Source organism: Bombina bombina, chromosome 1, assembly GCF_027579735.1.
Source record: "Bombina bombina isolate aBomBom1 chromosome 1, aBomBom1.pri, whole genome shotgun sequence".
Taxonomy (NCBI): domain Eukaryota; kingdom Metazoa; phylum Chordata; class Amphibia; order Anura; family Bombinatoridae; genus Bombina; species Bombina bombina.
In genome coordinates, this window is record NC_069499.1 from 548,385,848 (window position 1) to 548,412,722 (window position 26,875).

The 26,875-nt window shown below is 38.9% G+C and overlaps 1 protein-coding gene across 5 annotated transcripts in view; it reads right to left on the reverse strand.

Moving 5' to 3' along the window:
• CDK15 (cyclin dependent kinase 15) overlaps positions 1–26,875 on the reverse strand; it is a 657,391-nt gene that overhangs the window by 242,263 nt on the left and 388,253 nt on the right. For all 5 annotated transcript variants that reach the window (XM_053698694.1, XM_053698693.1, XM_053698697.1 and 2 more), the window contains one exon: positions 19,623–19,671. In XM_053698694.1, the coding sequence (XP_053554669.1) occupies positions 19,623–19,671 (49 nt within the window). The remainder of the gene's footprint in view (positions 1–19,622; positions 19,672–26,875) is intronic.

A 26,875-nucleotide genomic window follows, 5' to 3' on the forward strand; every position in this document is an offset into this window, starting at 1 on the left:
AAAGTTACAAAAAACTAACAACTAAGTTACAAAAAACCCCCACTAAGTTACACAAAATAAAAAATAAATTATCAAAGATTTAAACTAATTACACCTAATCTAAGAGCCCTATGAAAATAAAAAAGCCCCCCCAAATTAAAAAAAACCTAGCCTACAAGAAACTACCAATGGCCCTTAAAAGGGCCTTTTGCGGGGCATTGCCCCAAAGAAATCAGCTCTTTTACCTGTAAAAAAAAATACAAACATGCCCCCAACAGTAAAACCCACCACCCACACAACCAACCCCCCCCCAAAAAAAAACAAATCTAAAAAACCTAAGCTCCCCATTGCCCTGAAAAGGCCAAAGCCTAATCTAAAATTAAAACCCACCCAATAAACCCTTAAAAAAGCCTAACACTAACCCCCGAATATCCACTTACAGTTTCTGAAGAGCCGACATCCATCCTCAACGAAGCGACAGAAGTCCTCATCGAATCCAGCAGAAGTCTTCATCCAAGCGAGCCGACTTCTTCATCCAACCGGGCAGAAGTCTTCATCCAGACGGCATCTTCTATCTTCATCCATCCAGCGCGGAGCGGCTCCTTCTTCAAGACATCCGACGTGGAGCATCCTCTTCGTTCGAGGTCTTCTTTACAATGAATATTCCTTTAAATTACGTCATACAAGATGTTGTCCCTTAGATTCTGATTGGCTGATAGAATTCTATCAGCCAATCGGAATTAAGGTTGAAAAAATCCTATTGGCTGTTGCAATCAGCCAATAGGATTGAGCTTGCATTCTATTGGCTGATTGGAATAGCCAATTATTTTTATTTTCATAGGGCTCTTAGATTAGGTGTAATTAGTTTAAATCTTTGATAATTTATTTTTTATTTTGTGTAACTTATTTTTTTTTTTTTAACTTAGTGTTTGTTATTTTGTGTAACTTAGTTGTTAGTTTTTTGTAACTTTGTAATTTGTAATAGTAGGTTTAAATTATTTGAGTAGGGTTAGGTTTTCAACTATATAATATATTTAATTTGTAGTTTAATGTAATTTAGTATAACAGTTAGGGTAGATTAATGAATAGTTTAATGTAGTTTAATGTAATTTTAGTCTAACAGTTAGGGTAGATTTATTATTAGTTTAATATAGTTTAATGTAATTTTAGTATAACAGTTAGGGTAGATTAATTATTAGTTTAATATAGTTTAATGTAATTTAGTCTAACAGTTAGGGTAGCTTAATTATTAGTTTAATATAGTTTAATGTAATTTTAGCATAACAGTTAGGGTATATTAATTATTAGTTTAATGTAATTTTAGTATAACAGTTAGGGTAGATTAATGAATAGTTTAATGTAGTTTAATGTAATTTTAGTCTAACAGTTAGGGTAGATTAATTATTAGTTTAATATAGTTTAATGTAATTTAGTCTAACAGTTAGGGTAGATTAATTATTAGTTTCATATAGTTTAATTTAAATCTAAAGGTAAGTTTAAATTTATTATAAGATAGGGATGAGTTAATATTTAATATAAAGTTAGCGAATTGTTAGGTTTAGGGGTTAATAGGTTAATTTAGTTTATGGCAATGTGGGGGGCTGGCGGTTTAGGGGTTAATAGGTTTAGTAAGTGGTAGTGATGTGGGAGGCCAGAGGTTTAGGGGTTAATAACTTTATTTAGTTGCGGTGGGATAGGGGTTAATACTTTTATGTAGGTGGCGGCAGTGTAGGGGCAGCAGATTAGGGGTTAATAAGTATAATGTAGGGGGCAGCAGATTAGGGGTTAATAACATAATGTAGGTGGCGACGGTGTAGGGGCGGCAGATTAGGGGTTAATAAGTATAATGTAGGTGGCGGCGGTGTAGTGGGCGGCAGATTAGGGGTGTTTAGACTCGGGGTACATGTTAGGGTGTTAGGCGTAAACGTAACTTTTATTCTCCCATAGGAATCAATGGGATATTGGGCAGCAGCGAACATAAGCTTTCGCTGCTTTCAGACTCCCATTGATTCCTAGGGTGGCGAATTGAAGAGCAGGTACGTTGGGCTGGAATAGTGGCGAGCGTACCTGGTAGACATTTGTTGACTAGCAAAAGTAGTCAGATAGTGCCGAATATGCATTCAGAACATCTGTACTGACGTAAGCATCAATCTGTGTCGGACTGAGACTGGCGGATCGTATGTTATGTCACAAAATTTCAACTTTGGCCGGTCTGTAGACTTTGATAAATAAGAGGAATCAAGCTCCCACAATTACGCTGCGGTTAACGGCTTGATAAATATCCCTCCAGGAGTGTGCATGTGTCTTTAGCCATCTGGCAGCTTTTGTTTACCGCATTATTTGTTGTGTCATACAAAGCTGCAAACACTACACCTATACACTACTAAAGACACAGGCATGCACCTGAGCTCCTATAAGCCTACCTAGGTTTGCTCTTCAATAAAGGATGCCAAAAGAATAAAGCTACCGAAGTGTCCGATAGCTAAAAAGTAGTTTACGGCTCCATTTTAGTACTATTGAAATATGTTGCGCTTTGCGTGCAGTCGCTCTTTTTGCATAGGTGAAAGTTAGCGTTGTGTTAACGCTTCCATCCGACGTTGGATTTCTTGAAAATCAAGTTAGTTGCTATGGTAACCCGACCTTACACTAAAAAACATACTAAATAAATGGAATGCATAATAGCAAAAACAGAATTTATGTTTACCTGATAAATTACTTTCTCCAACGGTGTGTCCGGTCCACGGCGTCATCCTTACTTGTGGGATATTCTCTTCCCCAACAGGAAATGGCAAAGAGCCCAGCAAAGCTGGTCACATGATCCCTCCTAGGCTCCGCCTACCCCAGTCATTCGACCGACGTTAAGGAGGAATATTTGCATAGGAGAAACCATATGATACCGTGGTGACTGTAGTTAAAGAAAATAAATTATCAGACCTGATTAAAAAACCAGGGCGGGCCGTGGACCGGACACACCGTTGGAGAAAGTAATTTATCAGGTAAACATAAATTCTGTTTTCTCCAACATAGGTGTGTCCGGTCCACGGCGTCATCCTTACTTGTGGGAACCAATACCAAAGCTTTAGGACACGGATGATGGGAGGGAGCAAATCAGGTCACCTAGATGGAAGGCACCACGGCTTGCAAAACCTTTCTCCCAAAAATAGCCTCAGAAGAAGCAAAAGTATCAAACTTGTAAAATTTGGTAAAAGTGTGCAGTGAAGACCAAGTCGCTGCCCTACATATCTGATCAACAGAAGCCTCGTTCTTGAAGGCCCATGTGGAAGCCACAGCCCTAGTGGAATGAGCTGTGATTCTTTCGGGAGGCTGCCGTCCGGCAGTCTCGTAAGCCAATCTGATGATGCTTTTAATCCAAAAAGAGAGAGAGGTAGAAGTTGCTTTTTGACCTCTCCTTTTACCGGAATAAACAACAAACAAGGAAGATGTTTGTCTAAAATCCTTTGTAGCGTCTAAATAGAATTTTAGAGCGCGAACAACATCCAAATTGTGCAACAAACGTTCCTTCTTTGAAACTGGTTTCGGGCACAGAGAAGGTACAATAATCTCCTGGTTAATGTTTTTGTTAGAAACAACTTTTGGAAGAAAACCAGGTTTAGTACGTAAAACCACCTTATCTGCATGGAACACCAGATAAGGAGGAGAACACTGCAGAGCAGATAATTCTGAAACTCTTCTAGCAGAAGAAATTGCAACCAAAAACAAAACTTTCCAAGATAATAACTTAATATCAACGGAATGTAAGGGTTCAAACGGAACCCCCTGAAGAACTGAAAGAACTAAGTTGAGACTCCAAGGAGGAGTCAAAGGTTTGTAAACAGGCTTGATTCTAACCAGAGCCTGAACAAAGGCTTGAACATCTGGCACAGCTGCCAGCTTTTTGTGAAGTAACACAGACAAGGCAGAAATCTGTCCCTTCAGGGAACTTGCAGATAATCCTTTTTCCAATCCTTCTTGAAGGAAGGATAGAATCTTAGGAATCTTAACCTTGTCCCAAGGGAATCCTTTAGATTCACACCAACAGATATATTTTTTCCAAATTTTGTGGTAAATCTTTCTAGTTACAGGCTTTCTGGCCTGAACAAGAGTATCGATAACAGAATCTGAGAACCCTCGCTTCGATAAGATCAAGCGTTCAATCTCCAAGCAGTCAGCTGGAGTGAGACCAGATTCGGATGTTCGAACGGACCTTGAACAAGAAGGTCTCGTCTCAAAGGTAGCTTCCATGGTGGAGCCGATGACATATTCACCAGATCTGCATACCAAGTCCTGCGTGGCCACGCAGGAGCTATCAAGATCACCGACGCCCTCTCCTGATTGATCCTGGCTACCAGCCTGGGGATGAGAGGAAACGGCGGGAATACATAAGCTAGTTTGAAGGTCCAAGGTGCTACTAGTGCATCCACTAGAGCCGCCTTGGGATCCCTGGATCTGGACCCGTAGCAAGGAACTTTGAAGTTCTGACGAGAGGCCATCAGATCCATGTCTGGAATGCCCCACAGTTGAGTGATTTGGACAAAGATTTCCGGATGGAGTTCCCACTCCCCCGGATGCAATGTCTGACGACTCAGAAAATCCGCTTCCCAATTTTCCACTCCTGGGATGTGGATTGCAGACAGGTGGCAGGAGTGAGACTCCGCCCATTGAATGATTTTGGTCACTTCTTCCATCGCCAGGGAACTCCTTGTTCCCCCCTGATGGTTGATGTACGCAACAGTTGTCATGTTGTCTGATTGAAACCGTATGAACTTGGCCCTCGCTAGCTGAGGCCAAGCCTTGAGAGCATTGAATATCGCTCTCAGTTCCAGAATATTTATCGGTAGAAGAGATTCTTCCCGAGACCAAAGACCCTGAGCTTTCAGGGATCCCCAGACCGCGCCCCAGCCCATCAGACTGGCGTCGGTCGTGACAATGACCCACTCTGGTCTGCGGAAGGTCATCCCTTGTGACAGGTTGTCCAGGGACAGCCACCAACGGAGTGAGTCTCTGGTCCTCTGATTTACTTGTATCCTCGGAGACAAGTCTGTATAGTCCCCATTCCACTGACTGAGCATGCACAGTTGTAATGGTCTTAGATGAATGCGCGCAAAAGGAACTATGTCCATTGCCGCTACCATCAAACCTATCACTTCCATGCACTGCGCTATGGAAGGAAGAGGAACGGAATGAAGTATCCGACAAGAGTCTAGAAGTCTTGTTTTTCTGGCCTCTGTCAGAAAAATCCTCATTTCTAAGGAGTCTATTATTGTTCCCAAGAAGGGAACTCTTGTCGACGGAGATAGAGAACTCTTTTCCACGTTCACTTTCCATCCGTGAGATCTGAGAAAGGCCAGGACGATGTCCGTGTGAGCCTTTGCTTGAGGAAGGGACGACGCTTGAATCAGAATGTCGTCCAAGTAAGGTACTACAGCAATGCCCCTTGGTCTTAGCACAGCTAGAAGGGACCCTAGTACCTTTGTGAAAATCCTTGGAGCAGTGGCTAATCCGAAAGGAAGCGCCACGAACTGGTAATGCTTGTCCAGGAATGCGAACCTTAGGAACCGATGATGTTCCTTGTGGATAGGAATATGTAGATACGCATCCTTTAAATCCACCGTGGTCATGAATTGACCTTCCTGGATGGAAGGAAGAATTGTTCGAATGGTTTCCATCTTGAACGATGGAACCTTGAGAAACTTGTTTAAGATCTTGAGATCTAAGATTGGTCTGAACGTTCCCTCTTTTTTGGGAACTATGAACAGATTGGAGTAGAACCCCATCCCTTGTTCTCCTAATGGAACAGGATGAATCACTCCCATCGTTAACAGGTCTTCTACACAATGTAAGAATGCCTGTCTTTTTATGTGGTCTGAAGACAACTGAGACCTGTGGAACCTCCCCCTTGGGGGAAGCCCCTTGAATTCCAGAAGATAACCTTGGGAGACTATTTCTAGTGTCCAAGGATCCAGAACATCTCTTGCCCAAGCCTGAGCGAAGAGAGAGAGTCTGCCCCCCACCAGATCCGGTCCCGGATCGGGGGCCAACATTTCACGCTGTCTTGGTAGCAGTGGCAGGTTTCTTGGCCTGCTTTCCCTTGTTCCAGCCTTGCATTGGTCTCCAAGCTTGCTTGGCTTGAGAAGTATTACCCTCTTGCTTAGAGGACGTAGCACTTTGGGCTGGTCCGTTTCTACGAAAGGGACGAAAATTAGGTTTATTTTTGGCCTTGAAAGGCCGATCCTGAGGAAGGGCATGGCCCTTACCCCCAGTGATATCAGAGATAATCTCTTTCAAGTCAGGGCCAAACAGCGTTTTCCCCTTGAAAGGAATGTTAAGTAGCTTGTTCTTGGAAGACGCATCAGCTGACCAAGATTTCAACCAAAGCGCTCTGCGCGCCACAATAGCAAACCCAGAATTCTTAGCCGCTAACCTAGCCACTTGCAAAGTGGCGTCTAGGGTGAAAGAATTAGCCAATTTGAGAGCATTGATTCTGTCCATAATCTCCTCATAAGGAGGAGAATCACTATCGACCGCCTTTACCAGCTCATCGAACCAGAAACATGCGGCTGTAGCGACAGGGACAATGCATGAAATTGGTTGTAGAAGGTAACCCTGCTGAACAAACATCTTTTTAAGTAAACCTTCTAATTTTTTATCCATAGGATCTTTGAAAGCACAACTATCTTCTATAGGTATAGTGGTGCGTTTGTTTAAAGTGGAAACCGCTCCCTCGACCTTGGGGACTGTCTGCCATAAGTCCTTTCTGGGGTCGACCATAGGAAACAATTTTTTAAATATGGGGGGAGGGACGAAAGGAATACCGGGCCTTTCCCATTCTTTATTTACAATGTCCGCCACCCGCTTGGGTATAGGAAAAGCTTCTGGGAGCCCCGGGACCTCTAGGAACTTGTCCATTTTACATAGCTTCTCTGGGATGACCAAATTGTCACAATCATCCAGAGTGGATAATACCTCCTTAAGTAGAGCGCGGAGATGTTCCAACTTAAATTTAAACGTAATCACATCAGGTTCAGCTTGTTGAGAAATGTTCCCTGAATCTGTAATTTCTCCCTCAGACAAAACCTCCCTGGCCCCATCAGACTGGTTTAGGGGCCCTTCAGAACCATTATTATCAGCGTCGTCATGCTCTTCAGTATCTAAAACAGAGCAGTCGCGCTTACGCTGATAAGTGTGCATTTTGGCTAAAATGTTTTTGACAGAATTATCCATTACAGCCGTTAATTGTTGCATAGTAAGGAGTATTGGCGCGCTAGATGTACTAGGGGCCTCCTGAGTGGGCAAGACTCGTGTAGACGAAGGAGGGAATGATGCAGTACCATGCTTACTCCCCTCACTTGAGGAATCATCTTGGGCATCATTGTCATTGTCACATAAATCACATTTATTTAAATGAGAAGGAACTCTGGCTTCCCCACATTCAGAACACAGTCTATCTGGTAGTTCAGACATGTTAAACAGGCATAAACTTGATAACAAAGTACAAAAAACGTTTTAAAATAAAACCGTTACTGTCACTTTAAATTTTAAACTGAACACACTTTATTACTGCAATTGCGAAAAAATATGAAGGAATTGTTCAAAATTCACCAAACTTTCACCACAGTGTCTTAAAGCCTTAAAAGTATTGCACACCAAATTTGGAAGCTTTAACCCTTAAAATAACGGAACCGGAGCCGTTTTTAACTTTAACCCCTTTACAGTCCCTGGTATCTGCTTTGCTGAGACCCAACCAAGCCCAAAGGGGAATACGATACCAAATGACGCCTTCAGAAAGTCTTTTCTATGTATCAGAGCTCCTCACACATGCGACTGCATGTCATGCCTCTCAAAAACAAGTGCGCAACACCGGCGCGAAAATGAGGCTCTGCCTATGATTTGGGAAAGCCCCTAAAGAATAAGGTGTCTAAAAAAGTGCCTGCCGATATAATCTTATCAAAATACCCAGATAAAATGATTCCTCAAGGCTAAATATGTGTTAATAATGAATCGATTTAGCCCAGAAAAAGTCTACAGTCTTAATAAGCCCTTGTGAAGCCCTTATTTACTATCTTAATAAACATGGCTTACCGGATCCCATAGGGAAAATGACAGCTTCCAGCATTACATCGTCTTGTTAGAATGTGTCATACCTCAAGCAGCAAGAGACTGCTCACTGTTCCCCCAACTGAAGTTAATTCCTCTCAACAGTCCTGTGTGGAACAGCCATGGATTTTAGTAACGGTTGCTAAAATCATTTTCCTCATACAAACAGAAATCTTCATCTCTTTTCTGTTTCTGAGTAAATAGTACATACCAGCACTATTTTAAAATAACAAACTCTTGATTGAATAATAAAAACTACAGTTAAACACTAAAAAACTCTAAGCCATCTCCGTGGAGATGTTGCCTGTACAACGGCAAAGAGAATGACTGGGGTAGGCGGAGCCTAGGAGGGATCATGTGACCAGCTTTGCTGGGCTCTTTGCCATTTCCTGTTGGGGAAGAGAATATCCCACAAGTAAGGATGACGCCGTGGACCGGACACACCTATGTTGGAGAAAGTGGAAGTTAATTTTTTAGACGTTGTATCAAACTTGTGTCCCTGGTGTTTCATGTAAGGCCTCAATGTTTTACATTTGGCCACTATTACCATAAGACACCAGTTATACAATGCATTTATAGTAGATCCATTTCATAGCAGCGTCTCCCAGCTCTCATTGTTTATTCTTAATGTATTAAAAAATGATTTGTGTGAACTGGAAAAAAAATGTGTCACTCTTTACCGAATAGTAATTTTTTTCAATATCATTTTTTATAGTTTCTTTTTTTAACAGTAAGCAGTAACTACCAAAGGTATAACACACATAAATCTACAACAAATATACTAGACTTGTGCAGCAGCAAAAAAAACAGAATTTATGTTTACCTGATAAATTTCTTTCTCCAACGGTGTGTCCGGTCCACGGCGTCATCCTTACTTGTGGGATATTCTCTTCCCCAACAGGAAATGGCAAAGAGCCCAGCAAAGCTGGTCACATGATCCCTCCTAGGCTCCGCCTACCCCAGTCATTCGACCGACGTTAAGGAGGAATAATAGCATAGGAGAAACCATATGGTACCGTGGTGACTGTAGTTAAAGAAAATAAATTATCAGACCTGATTAAAAAACCAGGGCGGGCCGTGGACCGGACACACCGTTGGAGAAAGAAATTTATCAGGTAAACATAAATTCTGTTTTCTCCAACATAGGTGTGTCCGGTCCACGGCGTCATCCTTACTTGTGGGAACCAATACCAAAGCTTTAGGACACGGATGAAGGGAGGGAGCAAATCAGGTCACCTAAATGGAAGGCACCACGGCTTGCAAAACCTTTCTCCCAAAAATAGCCTCAGAAGAAGCAAAAGTATCAAACTTGTAAAATTTGGTAAAAGTGTGCAGTGAAGACCAAGTCGCTGCCCTACATATCTGATCAACAGAAGCCTCGTTCTTGAAGGCCCATGTGGAAGCCACAGCCCTAGTGGAATGAGCTGTGATTCTTTCGGGAGGCTGCCGTCCGGCAGTCTCGTAAGCCAATCTGATGATGCTTTTAATCCAAAAAGAGAGAGAGGTAGAAGTTGCTTTTTGACCTCTCCTTTTACCTGAATAAACAACAAACAAGGAAGATGTTTGTCTAAAATCCTTTGTAGCATCTAAATAGAATTTTAGAGCGCGAACAACATCCAAATTGTGCAACAAGCGTTCCTTCTTTGAAACTGGTTTCGGACACAGAGAAGGTACGATAATGTCCTGGTTAATGTTTTTGTTAGAAACAACTTTTGGAAGAAAACCAGGTTTAGTACGTAAAACCACCTTATCTGCATGGAACACCAGATAAGGAGGAGAACACTGCAGAGCAGATAATTCTGAAACTCTTCTAGCAGAAGAAATTGCAACTAAAAACAAAACTTTCCAAGATAATAACTTAATATCAACGGAATGTAAGGGTTCAAACGGAACCCCCTGAAGAACTGAAAGAACTAAATTTAGACTCCAAGGAGGAGTCAAAGGTTTGTAAACAGGCTTGATTCTAACCAGAGCCTGAACAAAGGCTTGAACATCTGGCACAGCTGCCAGTTTTTTGTGAAGTAACACCGACAAGGCAGAAATCTGTCCCTTCAGGGAACTTGCCGATAATCCTTTTTCCAATCCTTCTTGAAGAAAGGATAGAATCCTAGGAATCTTAACCTTGTCCCAAGGGAATCCTTTAGATTCACACCAACAGATATATTTTTTAAAGCCTTAAAAATATTGCACACCAAATTTGGAAGCTTTAACCCTTAAAATAACGGAACCGGAGCCGTTATAAGCTTTAACCCCTTTACAGTCCCTGGTATCTGCTTTGCTGAGACCCAACCAAGCCCAAAGGGGAATACGATACCAAATGACGCCTTCAGAAAGTCTTTTCTAAGTATCAGAGCTCCTCTCACATGCGACTGCATGCCATGCCTCTCAAAAACAAGTGCGCCACACCGGCGCGAAAATGAGACTCTGCTTATGCTTTGGGAAAGCCCCTAAGAAATAAGGTGTCTAATACAGTGCCTGCCGATATTATTATATCAAAATACCCAGATAAATTGATTCCTCAAGGCTAAATATGTGCTAATAATGAATCGATTTAGCCCAGAAAAGTCTACAGTCTAAATAAGCCCTTGTAAAGCCCTTATTTACGATCGTAATAAATATGGCTTACCGGATCCCATAGGGAAAATGACAGCTTCCAGCATTACATCGTCTTGTTAGAATGTGTCATACCTCAAGCAGCAAGAGACTGCACACTGTTCCCCCAACTGAAGTTAATTGCTCTCAACAGTCCTGTGTGGAACAGCCATGGATTTTAGTTACGGTTGCTAAAATCATTTTCCTCATACAAACAGAAATCTTCATCTCTTTTCTGTTTCTGAGTAAATAGTACATACCAGCACTATTTCAAAATAACAAACTCTTGATTGAATAATAAAAAACTACAGTTAAACACTAAAAAACTCTAAGCCATCTCCGTGGAGATGTTGCCTGTACAACGGCAAAGAGAATGACTGGGGTAGGCGGAGCCTAGGAGGGATCATGTGACCAGCTTTGCTGGGCTCTTTGCCATTTCCTGTTGGGGAAGAGAATATCCCACAAGTAAGGATGACGCCGTGGACCGGACACACCTATGTTGGAGAAATTTGATTTGTCTAAATCTATCGGAGCAAATATTCTAATAGATAATTTATTCGGAATATTCATCTGCCCCACTATTCTGTATTTGTTTAATTTTAAACTAAAAGAATACTGAATATTCGGGGAACATTTACATTCGGTTTTGTTAAATGGATGTAATTATCCCTTTGCCACAGGTGAAAAAGTTCCCCTTTAGCATTATAGCTGACAGCTGATATAGCGCACTGGAGAGCTAATGCTGATCCTTCTTTACAGAGCCCCAGGACGCACTAATAGGAGGCTTAGCGCAACGGATCCCAGGGTTTGCACTAAAGGATTTTCTCTAGGACCCACTGCGCTAAGCCTTCTACTAGAGCATCCCGGGCTCTGTGCAGAACTGTCGGGATTAGTGTGGCTCTCCAGCTTGCTAGAGGTAATTATTTAAACCCTAAATGTAATTTAAAGGGACACTCAAGCCAAAATGAACTTTTATGATTCAGATAAAGCAGCAGTTTTAAGGCACTTTCCAATTTACTTCCATTATCAATTTTTGAACAGTCTTTTTGTATTCATACTTTCTGGGGAACAAGATCATACTGAGCATGTGCACAAGCTCACAGGGTACAGGTATACTAGTCTTTGATTGGCTGATGTCTGCCACATGATAGAGGGGGCAGGAAAATAGGAGAAAAAATACATTTGTCAGAAAAAAAAATCTACTGCTTATTTGAAATTCAAAGTAGGTGTTAAATCATTGTCTTTTTATTATGCACTTCTACTGCACTGAATGGTCCTTTAAAAAACCCTTGAGTGCTAATGACGGCTCAGAGCCGTCATTAGCACTCAACTACCTTTTTTGCAATCTGGGGGCCCCCACCCGCTCTTACCCCGGCGATCGGGCCTGCATAGTGACAGGCATCGCCGGGGCTTCCTGTTACGTGCGGTGATGTCACGCGCAATGACATGATGATGTCACCACGCAACTTTATTTAAAATTGTCAATGCAAAGTATAGGGAAAGGGGGCATGCTGCTTATAAACCTGTATCTCAGGGATCTAAGCAGCTACAGACCCCCAAGACCCACCATTGGAAAGGTAATCGCCTAGTGGTGTGTGGCATCTGGGGATAAAAAAGTTTAAAAAAAAATATTTTTTGAAAATAGTAAAAACAGAAAAATATTAAATTCAGCTTAGCACTCAAAGGGTTAAAGGAATGAATGTACAAGCATAAAATATATAAATATATTTTATTGTATAATAATAATAATTATAACATTCAAAATAATTATAAAAACTGTTTAAAATAATATACTAATGGTAAAGTAAAACAGTCAGATATTTATAAAGTTAATATTTCACAGACTAATACTATTTAACATTATAAGGCTTCTGCCATTAGCTAAGATTATTTTAAAGGGACAGTAAACGGCTTGAGATTGTTATGTACATTGCAATATAATTGCATTATTTGTTTTCCCCTTTTCATGTAATTTAGCTGTGAACATTGAGGACTTTTGTAATTCTCAGAACTTGAAATGCACCCTGCTGACTTATTAAAGGGACAGTCTAGTCCAAAAAAAACTTTCATGATTCAGATAGGGCATGTATTTTTAAACAATTTTCTAATTTACTTCTATCACCAATTTTTCTTTGTTCTCTTGGTATTCTTAGTTGAAAGCTTAACCTAGGAGGTTCATATGCTAATTTCTTAGACCTTGAAGGCCGCCTCTTAAGAATGCATTTTAACAGGTTTTTCACCACTAGAGGGTGTTAGTTCATGTTTTTCATTTAGATAACACTGTGCTTGTGCACGTGAAGTTACCTGGGAGCCATCACTGATTGGCTAAACTGCAAGTCTGTCAAAAGAACTGAAATAAAGGGGCAGTCTGCAGAGGCTTAAATACAAGATAATCACAGAGGTAAAAAATATATAAATATAACTGTGTTGGTTATGCAAAACTAGGGAATGGGTAAACAAGGGATTATCTATCTTTTAAAACAATAACAATTCTGGTGTAGACTGTCCCTTTAAGGTTAACACTGCGACATATGACCCTAATTGGCTTTAAAGGATAACAACTGCAATGTACTTTATACTTACACTATGGGCTAGATTTATGAAGCCCCTACGGCAGCCCTACGGCAGCAAGTTCTCACAAGAACTTGCTCGCCGTGATTTATCAAGCAGCGGTCACCAGACCGCTGCTTGATAACGCTCTTCGCCACCTCTAAACTGGTGAAATTCAATCTCCTCGGTCGAGTCCGACCGAGGAGATTGACAGCTCCTGCCCGCGCGTGATTGGCTGTGCGCGGGTAGGGGGCGGGATTGCACGCGAGCGCAAAATTGCGCTAGTGTGTAATGCCAAATACCTGCGGGTAATTTCGCCAAGCCACAGGCGAGCTGAGGTGTACTGGGGCGCGTTTATGCGCCCCTGTACGCCTCAGCTATAATAAATTTAGCCCTATGACCACTATGAGTAACATAGTTGTCTAAAGATTGTATCCTCCAAATAATTTTGGCTATTGAAAAACAATTGCAGTAATTTGTTTTAAAAATATTTTAGACTTATATGATGATATGATATCTTACACTCTTAAAAATAAAAACCTGGGGGGGCGGAGCTAACCGCTTAAGTGGATGGTCGCATCGTTGCAGAGCTCCCGGCTCCAGCTATATAGAATGGGACTTATCTAACAGTTTTTGCTACTTACATTCTCTTTATTGATTACCCAAATCACGCCTGATACCCTGAAGAGGAGTCCGGGAGCCCACAAAAGCCCTACTATACCCGATCTGCCACATTATCAGCCTATACCCTAATCTGGCTTATTGGGGCCTCTCTGCGACGCTTCCAACACTTCTCCTCAGAGCATTGAGTTTAAAAGTTGTTTTTTATTTACTTCCTAACTGAAATATACCCGCATTGGACATGGAGGAGGCACACGAGATGTTGCAGGCTACGCTATTGGCCTTTGATCGCCAGTTAGACCGGTGTTTTTTTTAACTTGCTTGACACCCTGAAAATGGCGGTTCAGGGAGTCGCAGATATGAGAAGCGATGGCGTCATACAAACCGACAAGCTAACTGAGCAATACCCAGAACAACTATGTGAGGAGTCGCGGAGTAGCTTCACTCATACTGGCTCTAACCTAGATACTGAGCCCAAGTGGATAGATGCGGTGAATCTGCGCCCACCTGACCGCACCACAGGAGGACCTCTAAAAGCAGCAGTTAACAGGAGCAGCATAACCAGATCGGAGAGTTATATACAGGTATCGATCCAGATGGACATAAAAGACCAGAATGACTCCCTTCAGCCCCTCTCTGCTCCTTCAGAGCCAGCACCGGGGAATGTAACATGTCGGGAGGTGTTACCACCCTGCACAGCTAAGCTCACACAGGCCCCTTACAACACTGACTTGCAGTCATCCACGCAGCCACATTTTATTATCTCCAGTATTCTGCCAGCCAGCTGAGGACAGCCAACGGGAGATTTGAGACGCACAACTGTTGCCTTGACAGGTAGTAAGCCCGATCGGAGCTTTGTCACTTCTAACCATATACATAACTTCCAGCTATTATCTGCACACCCCTACCTACTCTGGTTCGTGCAGGTCGCTGTAATAACCCTTGGCCTGCAATTTTCAGTCTACATAGGGCCCTGGATCAGTTTGCTGGTGGGTCTTTGTTGTAGGCAGACTAGCAAAGTTGGGATCGGCTAGCTGCTCTGAGACGGTTTGGCGTATGGGTCTGATACTTCACGGCACATTAGTATGGCTTGTTTTGGAACTCTACCCTCTACTTTGACTCATTTACACAATCTGTAAAAATGACGATCCTTAGGTCTGATGAGAGTTCATTGAGTCACCCTGCTTCAGCTAGATCGATATATTAAATTCATGGACACTCCTCATGGCAAAAGCAGACTTTCTCCTATTACCTTGTTTTGATGTTTACTATTTTGCAGGGTCATTATATTTAGGCCTCAGTGTAAGGGGATAAGCTAGGACCAAGATTGCATAAAGACTTTTTGAGACTTGACCTAGCTTAAATTGGGCTGTAAGTTCCTAGTACATTGTTCATTATGTTTAGGTTATATTGTTATACATATATGATTATGCTTGACTTTCGTAGTACCTGATAATTTCTATAGGTATACAGTTGAAACCTGTTTAGCACTAGTTAAAGCCAAAAGCCTAAGTAAACCCATGTCTATGATTGGTATGCACACTTTAGAATGCTATAGCTGTGCAGGGTGAATGACATGGCTGTTGCGCATTTTCCCTTCCCCTATGTCTCGTCACTCTACATCTTTTGAGTTTTAACTTATTTAAGTATCATCTGCTGTGTCTTTTATATATGTACTAGACTCAAGAATATCAGGCAAAGTGTCATAGTCCCACAATATCTTGCCGTGGTCAACTAGAAATAATACAATATATTCTCTCTTATATCTAAATCCCTAGCATAACAGTGTGTTCTCTGTAATGTCTTTATATTGTCTGTGGCCTGCTTACATATAGATATATACATATATACACTCACCTGCAGAGAGAACAGTCTCTGTAATTTTTTACATCTAATTCCTATAGTGACACATTAGCAGTTCAATGGCCAAGCCCCTAGAGCATAATCTCCTAACCCATGTGGAAGTATACTAGATAGCCTTAACAGAGAAAGAACCTGACTGCCTTATATCATAGGGAACATTATCTATAAATCTTAAATAGAACCTAATATACTGATATATAAACGGGATTCTATGGAAATGCTGTGCCCTATAGATACACCTTGTGTTGTTTATCACTATATTCTAAGTGAACCCTGTCCCTGCCTCTCGACTGAATATACAACAAATCGTTTCTTTGATGTATGCCCCACTGTTTATAGAAAATGACCTTTGTTTACTCCCTCTACTTTCCGAACTTGACATTTTACAGAACTCCGCCCCTCATTCCCCCCCCCTTATTTCACTGTGAGCAGCTCTCGCCCGCTGAACTTCCTTTCCCTCTCCCCGCTAACTTGGCCCAAAAGTGGCCGAATAAAATCTAACCCCCAATTGCCTCAAACGTTGTCCATTTTCCAGATTAAAATAACTATATAAACAGCAATTTGGGGACCATTTCCATCATATATAAAAAAGAGGTTCCATTTCCATTACCATCTATCTCCACTCAGGTTATATTTGTCTAATAATTGTACTTTTGTTTGCTGGATACAGGTTGTTAATTTCGTTGTTTATAATGCCAGTGAAATGAATACCTGACACTGTTCTTTATCATATAGATATGGTTCTGATTTTCTTCCAGAGATGTACAAATTTCATGCCCAGAATGGTTTTGTCTTTATCTCTCTGATATGTTTTGGGGTATATAATTACTGATATATCCTTATTGTCAATGGTTGAATATTTACTGTAATGTGCTTTATAACCTCAATAAAAATATATTTCAAAAAAATAAAAACCTAACCTTACCTTAAAACTAACAAACCTAACATTACTGGGGGGGAAAAAAACATTTAAAAAAAAAAGGCCTTTTGTAGGGCATTGCCCTAAAGTCTACAAACCTCTACAATTAACCCACCACCCCCAAAAATGGCTAGCTTAAAAAAAACCACTCTAAGGGGCCGAATTATCAAGCTCCATGCCCCTGTTTCCGCACAAGCATTTAGAACGATTTTTATTTAATATCTCATGCAAAAATAAACTGTGTGTCTGGCTTTTTCCCAAAAACGTCTTCTAACAGAAAACATATATTTTCAAAAGTTCCGTTTTGATGGTAAGCTAATCATACCCACTTTCATATATGCTGGCCGTGCGGTCACTAGAGCACAGTCCCCTCTCTGATCCAGCCCCTATGATGACGTCACCGGTAGTGTGAACACGGACGTGCTTTCTCAATGAAAAGCTTGTCCGTGTTCAGCTGTAAGTTAATGATGTATTCTACTTAATGTAAACTCATTCTCTCTATGTTATGATCTAACAAATATTTGAAAACATAATTCCACCCAACCACTACATTTTCAAACATACATTTTTGCAACTGTAAAAAAAACGTAAGATATATTTTGTAGCACTTTTGCTGTGCATCATTTTGAAATTAGACAAGCAAGTGTAATCGTTTTGTTGATATTATAAATAGTGATATTTTTCTCTTGTATTTTTTTATTATTTTAATGAACCACATATTTTTATTCAAACAAGAGAAAGACAGGTTTAGTTTAGTTTAAAACTCTTCTTTTATTTCAGATCATGTTTGTTTTGAAAAATCTTGTTGAGGTTGATAGTCAATTTTGGGCATATTACTCATAAAACCATCCAATTTCAGTAATGGGGGTCAATGTATCAAGCTCCGTACGGCTCGTCGTAAACAGAAGTTATGAAGCAGCAGTCTAAAGACCTATTCCAAAACTGTATTGCTATTGCTATGCATTGTCAATAGTCTATCTCTTTTAGCTCCAACAAATAATTGCTTTTCTGACAAAGGTCTCGTTTCCATTGAGATGGTAAAGTTTGGAAACTGGTGATAAAAACATTTATCTCCATTAAAGTCTATGGAGAATTTTTGGGTTACCACCAGTTTCCAAACTTTACCACCTCAATGGAAAATAGGCCAAAGGGAGTAATCTGAAAATTTTAATTCAGAGTAGTTGATAAATCATTATATTTTTATTATGCACTTGTTAATTGTGGAATTCTACTGCATCGAGTGGTCCTTTAGCATATATATATATATATATATATTTTTTTTTTACTAAATAAGCACTGCTTCATATCCCTTTAACAAATTGTAGTGATTCCCCTCCCCTCAAAAAGAACGGAGTGCATAAAACTGATGGCAGAATCCTGACACCCCTACATGCCGCACAGTGATTAGCTGATAAGTACAGGAGCTCTTTTATATATGCCCCTAATAGGCCACAGTTAAAGGGATACTTTCATGATTCTGAATTTTCTAATTTATTCCTATTATCAATTTTTCTTCGTTCTCATGCTATCTTTATTTGAAAAGGCAGGAATGAAAGCTTTGGAGCTGGCCTATTTTTTTGTTCAGTACCCTGGATAGGGCTTGTTAATTGGTGCCTGCATTTAGCCATCCAATCAGGAAGTGCAGCCCAGGTTCTCAACCTAAAATGGGCCGGCTCCAAAGCTTTTATTCCTGCTTTTTTGAATAAAGATAGCAAGAGAAGGAAGAAAAATTGATAATAGAAGTAAATTAGAAAGCTGCTTAAAATTGCATAGTCTATCCGAATCATGAAGAAAATATTTTGGGTTTAGTGTCCTTTTAAGGAAATAAGAGAACATCCAAAAGGCTTTGAAATGGTTGTAAATAAAATAAGTTTCAAATGGTATTAAACCATTAAGTTTGTATGCAAGTCTGTTGTAGTGAATTTATAATGCACATATAAAGAAAAACTTACTTTAATGTCTCTTTAATTCAGGGCCTTCAACATTTGATTCTTGAAGTAAGGCCTAGCAGCCAACACTTCATGGGACATCCAGTTTGATTATTTAAATTTGACAATGCACATCTGATCTTAGAGATGAGACCAATAGCTTTTAAATAAACCCCAATGTGCATTGTTAATGGAAATCAGGATTTTTTTCAACAGGAATATAATCACTTTAAATTGATATTCAGCAGAATTACCCAAATTGGTATTTTTCTGAATGGAAGAGGTTTCAGCAACCAAGTCATTTAGCTGAATGCATCATCAATGTGTTGTAACTAGCAAGTTCGAGTTTTGTAATACCATGATAATAGTTTTACATTGTAAATACAGTTTTGTATACAAAGCCCTATGTGTAATATTTTAGCCTACAGCAGCACATAAATGGTTAAAGTTAATTTATGTTGGTGATTTTTAAAAGGTCGAGCACAAAGCTAAGCATCAAGGCTGCATCTATAGAGTACTATAGAGAGTTTTAATGCCCTTCTTCCCCTGTCTTCTTGTTCTGCACAAATCACTTTATATCTAATATAATTGTTCTGTTTTTGCAAATTCAGAGCAGTTAAGCCCTTTGAGGTCTGTGGTGTTGCAGTAATAAATGACGGTACACCACATCCCCTAGGAAAAACAAACACTGACAGCTTTAAACAAATAACTAATGCTATCAAATTTGCTTCATTTTCTTGACATCCTTTGTTGAAGAGTAGACTCAAGAGCAGAAATGCACTATGGGACCTAGTTGAACAAATCTGTTGAGACAGTGACAGGATATATGTGCAGCCACCAATCAGCATCAAGCTCCCAGCAGTCCATGGATGATCCTGAGCCTACCTAGGCATGCTGTTCATTGAAGGATACCAAGGGAACAAAGTAAATTAGATAAACATAAATTGTATTATTTTTTTTTCTTCAATCGTATGCTTTACCTAAATCATGAAAGAAAACATGTTGGTTTCATGTCCCTTCAAAGTAAAAATGGAACCTTCAAATACTCAATAATTTTAAGTGGTATTTAGACCTACCTGTCCCAGACATGTCCAAATCGTTGACTGTCACACATCACAAGCCACTCTGAAAAACATACAACGAATTGCATTACCTGAGTAAGTAAAAGTACCTGATTAATATAGCAACATCACAAGCTAGGTCCACTCTTATGCTTAAAAACAGATTTATATATATATATATATATATATATATATATATATATACACATATATACACACACATATATATATATATATATCTGGCTGTGTTTTGTAGGTAGTTGCGCCTAAAATGGTAGAGAGAGGTGAAGAAGCACTCGGAGTCAGTCTGATGATTGCTGCTGATATCTCACTTCCTCCGGAGCGAGATGAAGTGTTAGTAGTTTGTAGAGATGTTGTTTCTATCAGCGCTTCCAGGAGACGTTCCACATGTGCATATATAGGTGCAACAGAAATAAATATATCTCCAAAAAGTTAAATAGTTTGGTCAGCAAAAAATAAAGCGTAGATAGCTCACCTGTTAGATCACAGGGACCGGTGATCAGCGTCGAGTACCTTTCTAGGTTTGGTTTTACAGGAATGACTTATGTGCCCATAAGTAAATAAAATGTTAGACTGCCCAGAGGGTCTGATAACTGGACTAAAAAAGGAATTGTAGGAGTACCCCTCTGATTCCACTCTGTATGATTGGACAGAGGGTGGATAGAAGGGGTATTCCACTATATTCTGAGCTGTATATCCGTGGGGATAAAAATATATACAAACAAAAAATATTAAAAAACTTTATTATGAAATAGTTAATATTTTGAAATAGTAAAAATATTTGACATAAAATGTATGTTTGTAAGTAAGTAGTTGATGTCAAATAAATATGTGAAATGAAATCATTAATATAAGAGAAATATGTATAAAAAACAGGGATGATATACAAATGAGGATCTAAAAATGAAAATAGCGAGATAGTAAAATCTAATGGTGTAAAAAATACAAGACTGGGAACAGCGTATAAAAACTGACTAACAAAAATGTTGGATGGTACAAATAAATAAGCTGATAGTTTAAATACATATAAACCAGTGGGGTATTGCGAGGTCTATTAATAAGTGGGGATATTAAACAATGTGATAAAATCTAATACAAATAAGAGTTGGCGAAAATGGTAGTCAAAAACTGAGAAATATAAATGCGGATATGAAAAGGATAAAGTGATTTGGTGCAGTCAATCTGGGCATCTATTTGGATAAAAACTTATTGCTGTGTATGATAAATGCGGTGCGTGGATTGCTAGAAGCATTAACTTCTGCAGTGTGAGACTGTCGGGCGTGTGGCTCAAACAGCGTGTATCGGATATCCGGAAGTGACGTCACGAACGTACGTCACGTGCCTTACGCGTCTCGTGAGCGTATCAGCTCACTTCATCAGAGGCATGACCAAACTAACTTATTGGAGATATATTTATTTCCGATGCACCTATATATGCATATGTGGAACGTCTCCTGGAAGCGCTGATAGAAACAACATCTCTACAAACATATATATATATATATATATATATATATATATATATAACACATACATACAGTACATACATACATATATATACATACATACATATATACATATATTTTTCACTCCCATTTTATAAAATACTTCGGTTGCATGTGTTTTGTGTTAATTATGTAGATTCTGTCAACAGAATTACTTCATATATTCCTTGTTGTAATTTTATCTGTCCTCCACTTCTAATATACTTCAGATAAATGTCTATTGGAAATAATTACTTTATTTATTTATGCTTACTTTGAAGATACATAGTAATTTTCAGATGTCTTTTTACACAAAAATCAACTAACATTTTTTTCATTTAAAAAAATAGTAATATTCAAATGCTTTTTTTAGTTATTAATATGGCGTCAGACTCATGTAAGATAATTTAGGAAACAATGATATTTATTTCTTGTATTCCTTTCAAATTTAAATTCCATGTGCTGAGTAAACTTACATGCTGGCCTGCCTATCTCTGCTGTAAAGCAATCTACATATATTGTTTAATGGCACTACAAATTTTAGGTTGAAAAATTTCTGAAGCTTCTGAAAAAGCATTTGTGTTCCTGAAACTACCATGTAAACATTTTTAATAACATTTGTAATACTCATTTGTTTGACGATACAGATAGCTCTTTCCCCATGAGTGGATTCATTTAGACGTGGATATACTTATATTGGAAGATTCATGACAACAGCTAAATTCAGGATGATTAGAGCAATGAAACTTGGAACCTGTGAGTAGAAACCTAACCATTACTTTTTATTGTTCTAAAATACTATAACATTTGAATTAGTTAGTGTTATTATTAGTGTAACTGTACTTTGTGTTTTGCAACATTTTTTTGTTTCGAGACAGTTAACCAGGGTTCTGAAGTAGCGGTAATCATTCTTGCATTAATTGCAATTGCGCTCAAGTGATCGCGTTTACTTTCAACTCGTAATACTTGTGATAAGCCCGACGAGCACAAACCCCCGTGATAAACCCCTTACGTTTGCACTCCACTCATAATCTGGCCCTAGGTTAGGGACATACTGATTGCCATTCAAACCAAATTCTGCTTGAGCAAGCACCCTGAACTGGCAGGTGGACTACATGGCAGTCTTGCATTACATTTACAAAGAAATTTTATAATGGAAAAATGTATTAGTACCCAAGTAGAATTAACCTGTGTCTTAAATGGTAGGGGCTAGAGTTCATGTGGCAGAATGATCACAGTGTCACTCCTTTATAATTGAGGAAGAGCTATACGTTTTCTGTCCTTTTACAGGAATATATCAAAGCTATGGACCACAGATTCTTGGTCACCCTGTGGATTCAGGCTCTTTGGATACTGTAGTGGCAGCCTTAAAAACTAGACCAACCATATAACCTGTTGATGAATAGGAAAGACACAAGCATTTAATATTCCTAACTACAGGAAAAATTTGGAAACTTGATTCTTGAAGAGATATCTGGACAGACTTAGCTCTGAAATTTCTCCCAGGAAACAGACTTTATTTGCTAGAACATTCAGATGGTTTGATTTTTTAATCAAAAGGCAAAAAAAGTCTAATTTACCACTGATGTGTAAAAAGCCAGTATGTCTATAGACACTGATTTCACAAGAATATTGTACAGATAAATAGTTTATGTAATTTTTAAACCATAGAGTAATTTTAGTAGTGGAAGAGGATGAATTAAAATGAATCTCCACTTGTGGCTCAAACTCAACATCCCTGGATTAGGTGTTTCTTGTTAAGGGGTAATCCAAAATTAAATGGCCAGGTTCTGGCTATGCTTTTAAAACTAATCCTTTACAAGTTCTGTGAAGGTATTATTGCTTAGAGATACAGTTACCGCTGCCCATAGTACATAGTTGGCACATAGCAGTTGGCTTGATGAGTAAACAGGAAACCTGGACAGAAATAACAGTGTTTCATAAGGGGAGTTTTTAGTTTGCTTAAATTTGTTATATAATTTATATCCATTTTATAAAATTTTACAGAACTTGATAAATAAACACTCAGAACATATATTTGCAATGTTTTTACTAATGTTATTCGAATGCACTTAACATACTGTAAGGTATGATTTAACAAAATTGATAATACATGTTTAATAATTTTATTAATCCAGAAGAGCTTGTCGTTGTTAGCTGACACAAATACACTATCCGAGGAACAGGAAATGCATACAAAGAAAAAATGGATGTGTTTGTATTAAGTAGAATTGTATATTTATGAAAACAACATCTTAAATAAAATAAGAGTGTGACTAGCCACAATCGAGCAAAGTTGTCTAATTGAACCGGTGCAAACAATTGGAGTCACTGCCTGCCTAACCACCTCCAGGCCTAGCAACATTCCCAAAGCACCTAGTCATGGTCTAGACTGCCCAACTCTACCCATATTACATCTAGCTTTGCGTGCCATACTCCATTACTCTACCGTCACCCACCCTGACTCTGCCTACCCAAAATTCTTAACATGATCACCAGGCTTCTAGCACCACCCATGGAAAGAACCAATATGCTTTACTGGACCTTTAGTATAACTTAGATTGATTACTCTAGCTTTCTCTCTGAGCATGTTTACATTGTATTGCACAAACCTCATATAATTATAATAAGTATTACTAAAAAATCATCATTCCAGGCAAATAATAATGTTGGATATTGTCTTTTTACGTAAACATTAGAGATGTGTGTAAATTAAAATAAAAAATAAAACAGCAGAGGATCAACGGCACAGCAGCTAGCGCTACTGTTACAAACAACAGCAAGGGGTTGCCCAAAAGTGAAGCTTACATCCTTATTGGCTGAAACAGGAATCAATTAACTGACAAGAACATTGCTAAATTATTATTAAATAGCGGAAATTTGAACCTTTGAAGCCTTTCTTGCCTGCAGGGGCCTTTAGAGTATGCCGTTTGCATTTGTTTGTGTGCTTGTTTCTTAAAGGGAGTGCGCGATTCTTGTTTTCAGACAAATGTAACACATAACACAAATTTTGTTTTTTGTTTTCTTTTCATTCATCCAAAGCTGAATGCACATATATATGAACATCATCTTCAAAATACTTGGCTTCAGTTTGAAGTTGTCCTGGTTAGTGGTTTGCAACTGCATCTCTCCCCTCCCCCACCCCACCCCACCCCAAATAAATCCAATTTTCCAACAGAATAAACACAGGGATCGTTTATCAAGTCTAGATAGAAGCATCTCATCCAGGGGATATTTTTTGTAGTTTCTGCCCACGCCAAATACCTTTGGGAGTGATGAAATTATTGCGTGAGTCACAAACAACTAAGGTTTCAAAGTAAAAAATATTTTTGAAGTGTCACTCTTCTTTATAGATCATTTAATATGAGAAATGTGTATGCAGTAAGCAGTGTAAGCTATGTCAAGCAATCTGTTATTTGTAGAAACTTTACAAAGGTTTGGGAGATGCTGGTCATTTTATAATAATGTTCTCATTTTAGGGCATATTCCAAACATTCATAAACATAAACTGAATTTAGTATCTGAAAAATAGAAATGCAAGTTGCAAGTCACGTAGGAGAAGAGCTCATTTAAAATCCTCCCCTTCCTGGTGAATGTTTTTGTAGTTTTTACATGTCTAGTAAACTCTTCTGCAGTTTTACACAGTGGGCTGTTTTCTATTAGTCTGGCTGCTCCAGGAAGTCTCCTGAAGGATTTCATTAGCTGCTTTTCAGCTAGAACCTTTGTTTTTATTGAGATTGTTTACCTATTTTAAATAAGAAAATAAGCTGCATCTGTTTGCGGAGAAGAAATCTTTAAAAAAAAAAAAACACCCACCAAACATATTGATTTGATTTGCCAGAGTAACCTAGGCAAATACTGGTTATTTTAACACATATAAATTGTATTTTATTATTATTAATAATTATTATTTGGTGAATTTGATTGTTAAATCACTTGAAATAGCTGCAGCGTATATAAAAATGTTTACTATGAAATATCACATCTCTATGTAAAATGGGAAGAAATTGTAACTCAAATTTTCCACAGTAGCCACATACCATTGTAAAGGGACTTTAAGCAGCCAATCAGGATGTTTGTCCCCAGACTTGCAAGTAAGTGTGCATCTGGCATGTGCAGCACAGTCACATTATTTACTTCCTTCATTTAAGAAAGTTTACTATGAAATTCCATGAGATTGCATTACTTCTTTTTGAATGAAATAGAAAAAAAAGAGTTTATGAATCTTTAAAGGGACAGTCTACTCTAGAGTTGTTATTGTTTAACCCTTTGGCTGTTAAGCCATTTCCCACCTGGGTGCTAATATTTTATTTACAGACCCCCATGACTTACACTGTTGGAAAGGTTAGGCGATTACCTTTCCAACAATGGGTCTTGGGGGTCTGTAGCTGCTTAGATGCCTGAGATACAGGCTTCTAAGCAGCATGCCCCCTCCTCCTATACTTAACATTGTTAAGTATAAATAAAGTTGCGCGGTGACGTCATCACGTAATTGCGCGTGACGTCACCGTGCATCACGTGAAGCCCCGGCGATGCCTGTCACTCTACAGGCACAATCGCCGGGGTAGGAGCAGCAAGAAGCCCCCAGATCTCCCTCAAGGTGGGAGAGTGCAGTGACGGCTCTGAGCCGTCATTAGCACCAGAGTGAGAAACTCTGTGACGGCTCAGAGCCGTCATTAGCACTCAAAGGGTTAAAATAGAAATCCTCTTGTTACCCATTCCCCAGTTTTGAATAACCAACACGGTTATATTAAATACTTTTTTTACCTCTGTGATTACCTTGTATCTAAGCCTCTGCAGACTGCCCCTTTATTTCAGTGCTTTTGACAGACTTGCAATTTTAGCCAATCAGTGCTGACTCCTTGGTAACTCCATGGGAGTGAGCACAATGTAATCTATATGGCACACAACTGATAAAATGCAATGAGATAAGAGGCGGCAGTCAATGGCTTAGAAATTAGCATATCAGCCTACCTAGGTTTAGCTTTCATCAAAGAATACAAAGGGAACAAAGTAAATTTGATGATAAACGTAAATTGGAAAGTTGCTTAAAATTGCATGCCCTATCTGAATCATGAAATTGTGTACACATTATTACAGAAACAAAAACTACCTTTGCATGAACATGAAGAAAAAAAAAACTCACAGAGACCCATCTTTTGTCCAGGGACGCAGCCCTTCAAGGGTCAATTATACATAGAAATCCAAATACATCTTATACCACAAATTTTTATCGTTCTTCCACATATTATCAACTAATCAGTTATTAGCTTATGATCAAAAACTGATCCAGCAAGAACATCCATAGCCCATGTATCTCTGGGTGGTAGACAAGACATTAATTATTTTCATTGCTGTCTTATCTATAAAAAAACCCTATTGGGAAAAAAATTTTTTTTTAAAAAAATGAAATTTTATCTAGATTGTCCCTTTGATTTCCTCAACAGGCACTTAATCATAGGATACTACACACTGCGCAGACTCCCTATTTAAAGGGAAAACAGCAGCCTGCAATCAAACAATAATTAAAAACAGTCTAGGTAATATATACATAAACAGTATATATTAAACGCTCATCTGATTTTTACCCCATTCAGTTTAGGGGTTCAGCTTTTTGTATCAACAGCGTATTGAAAAGGAAATATTTCTGTTGGAGGAAAAAAACTTCAGAAACACACTTACAAGTTAAAGGGACATTATACACTCATTTTTTCTTTGCATAAATGTTTTGTAAATGATCTATTTATATAGCCCATGAAGTTT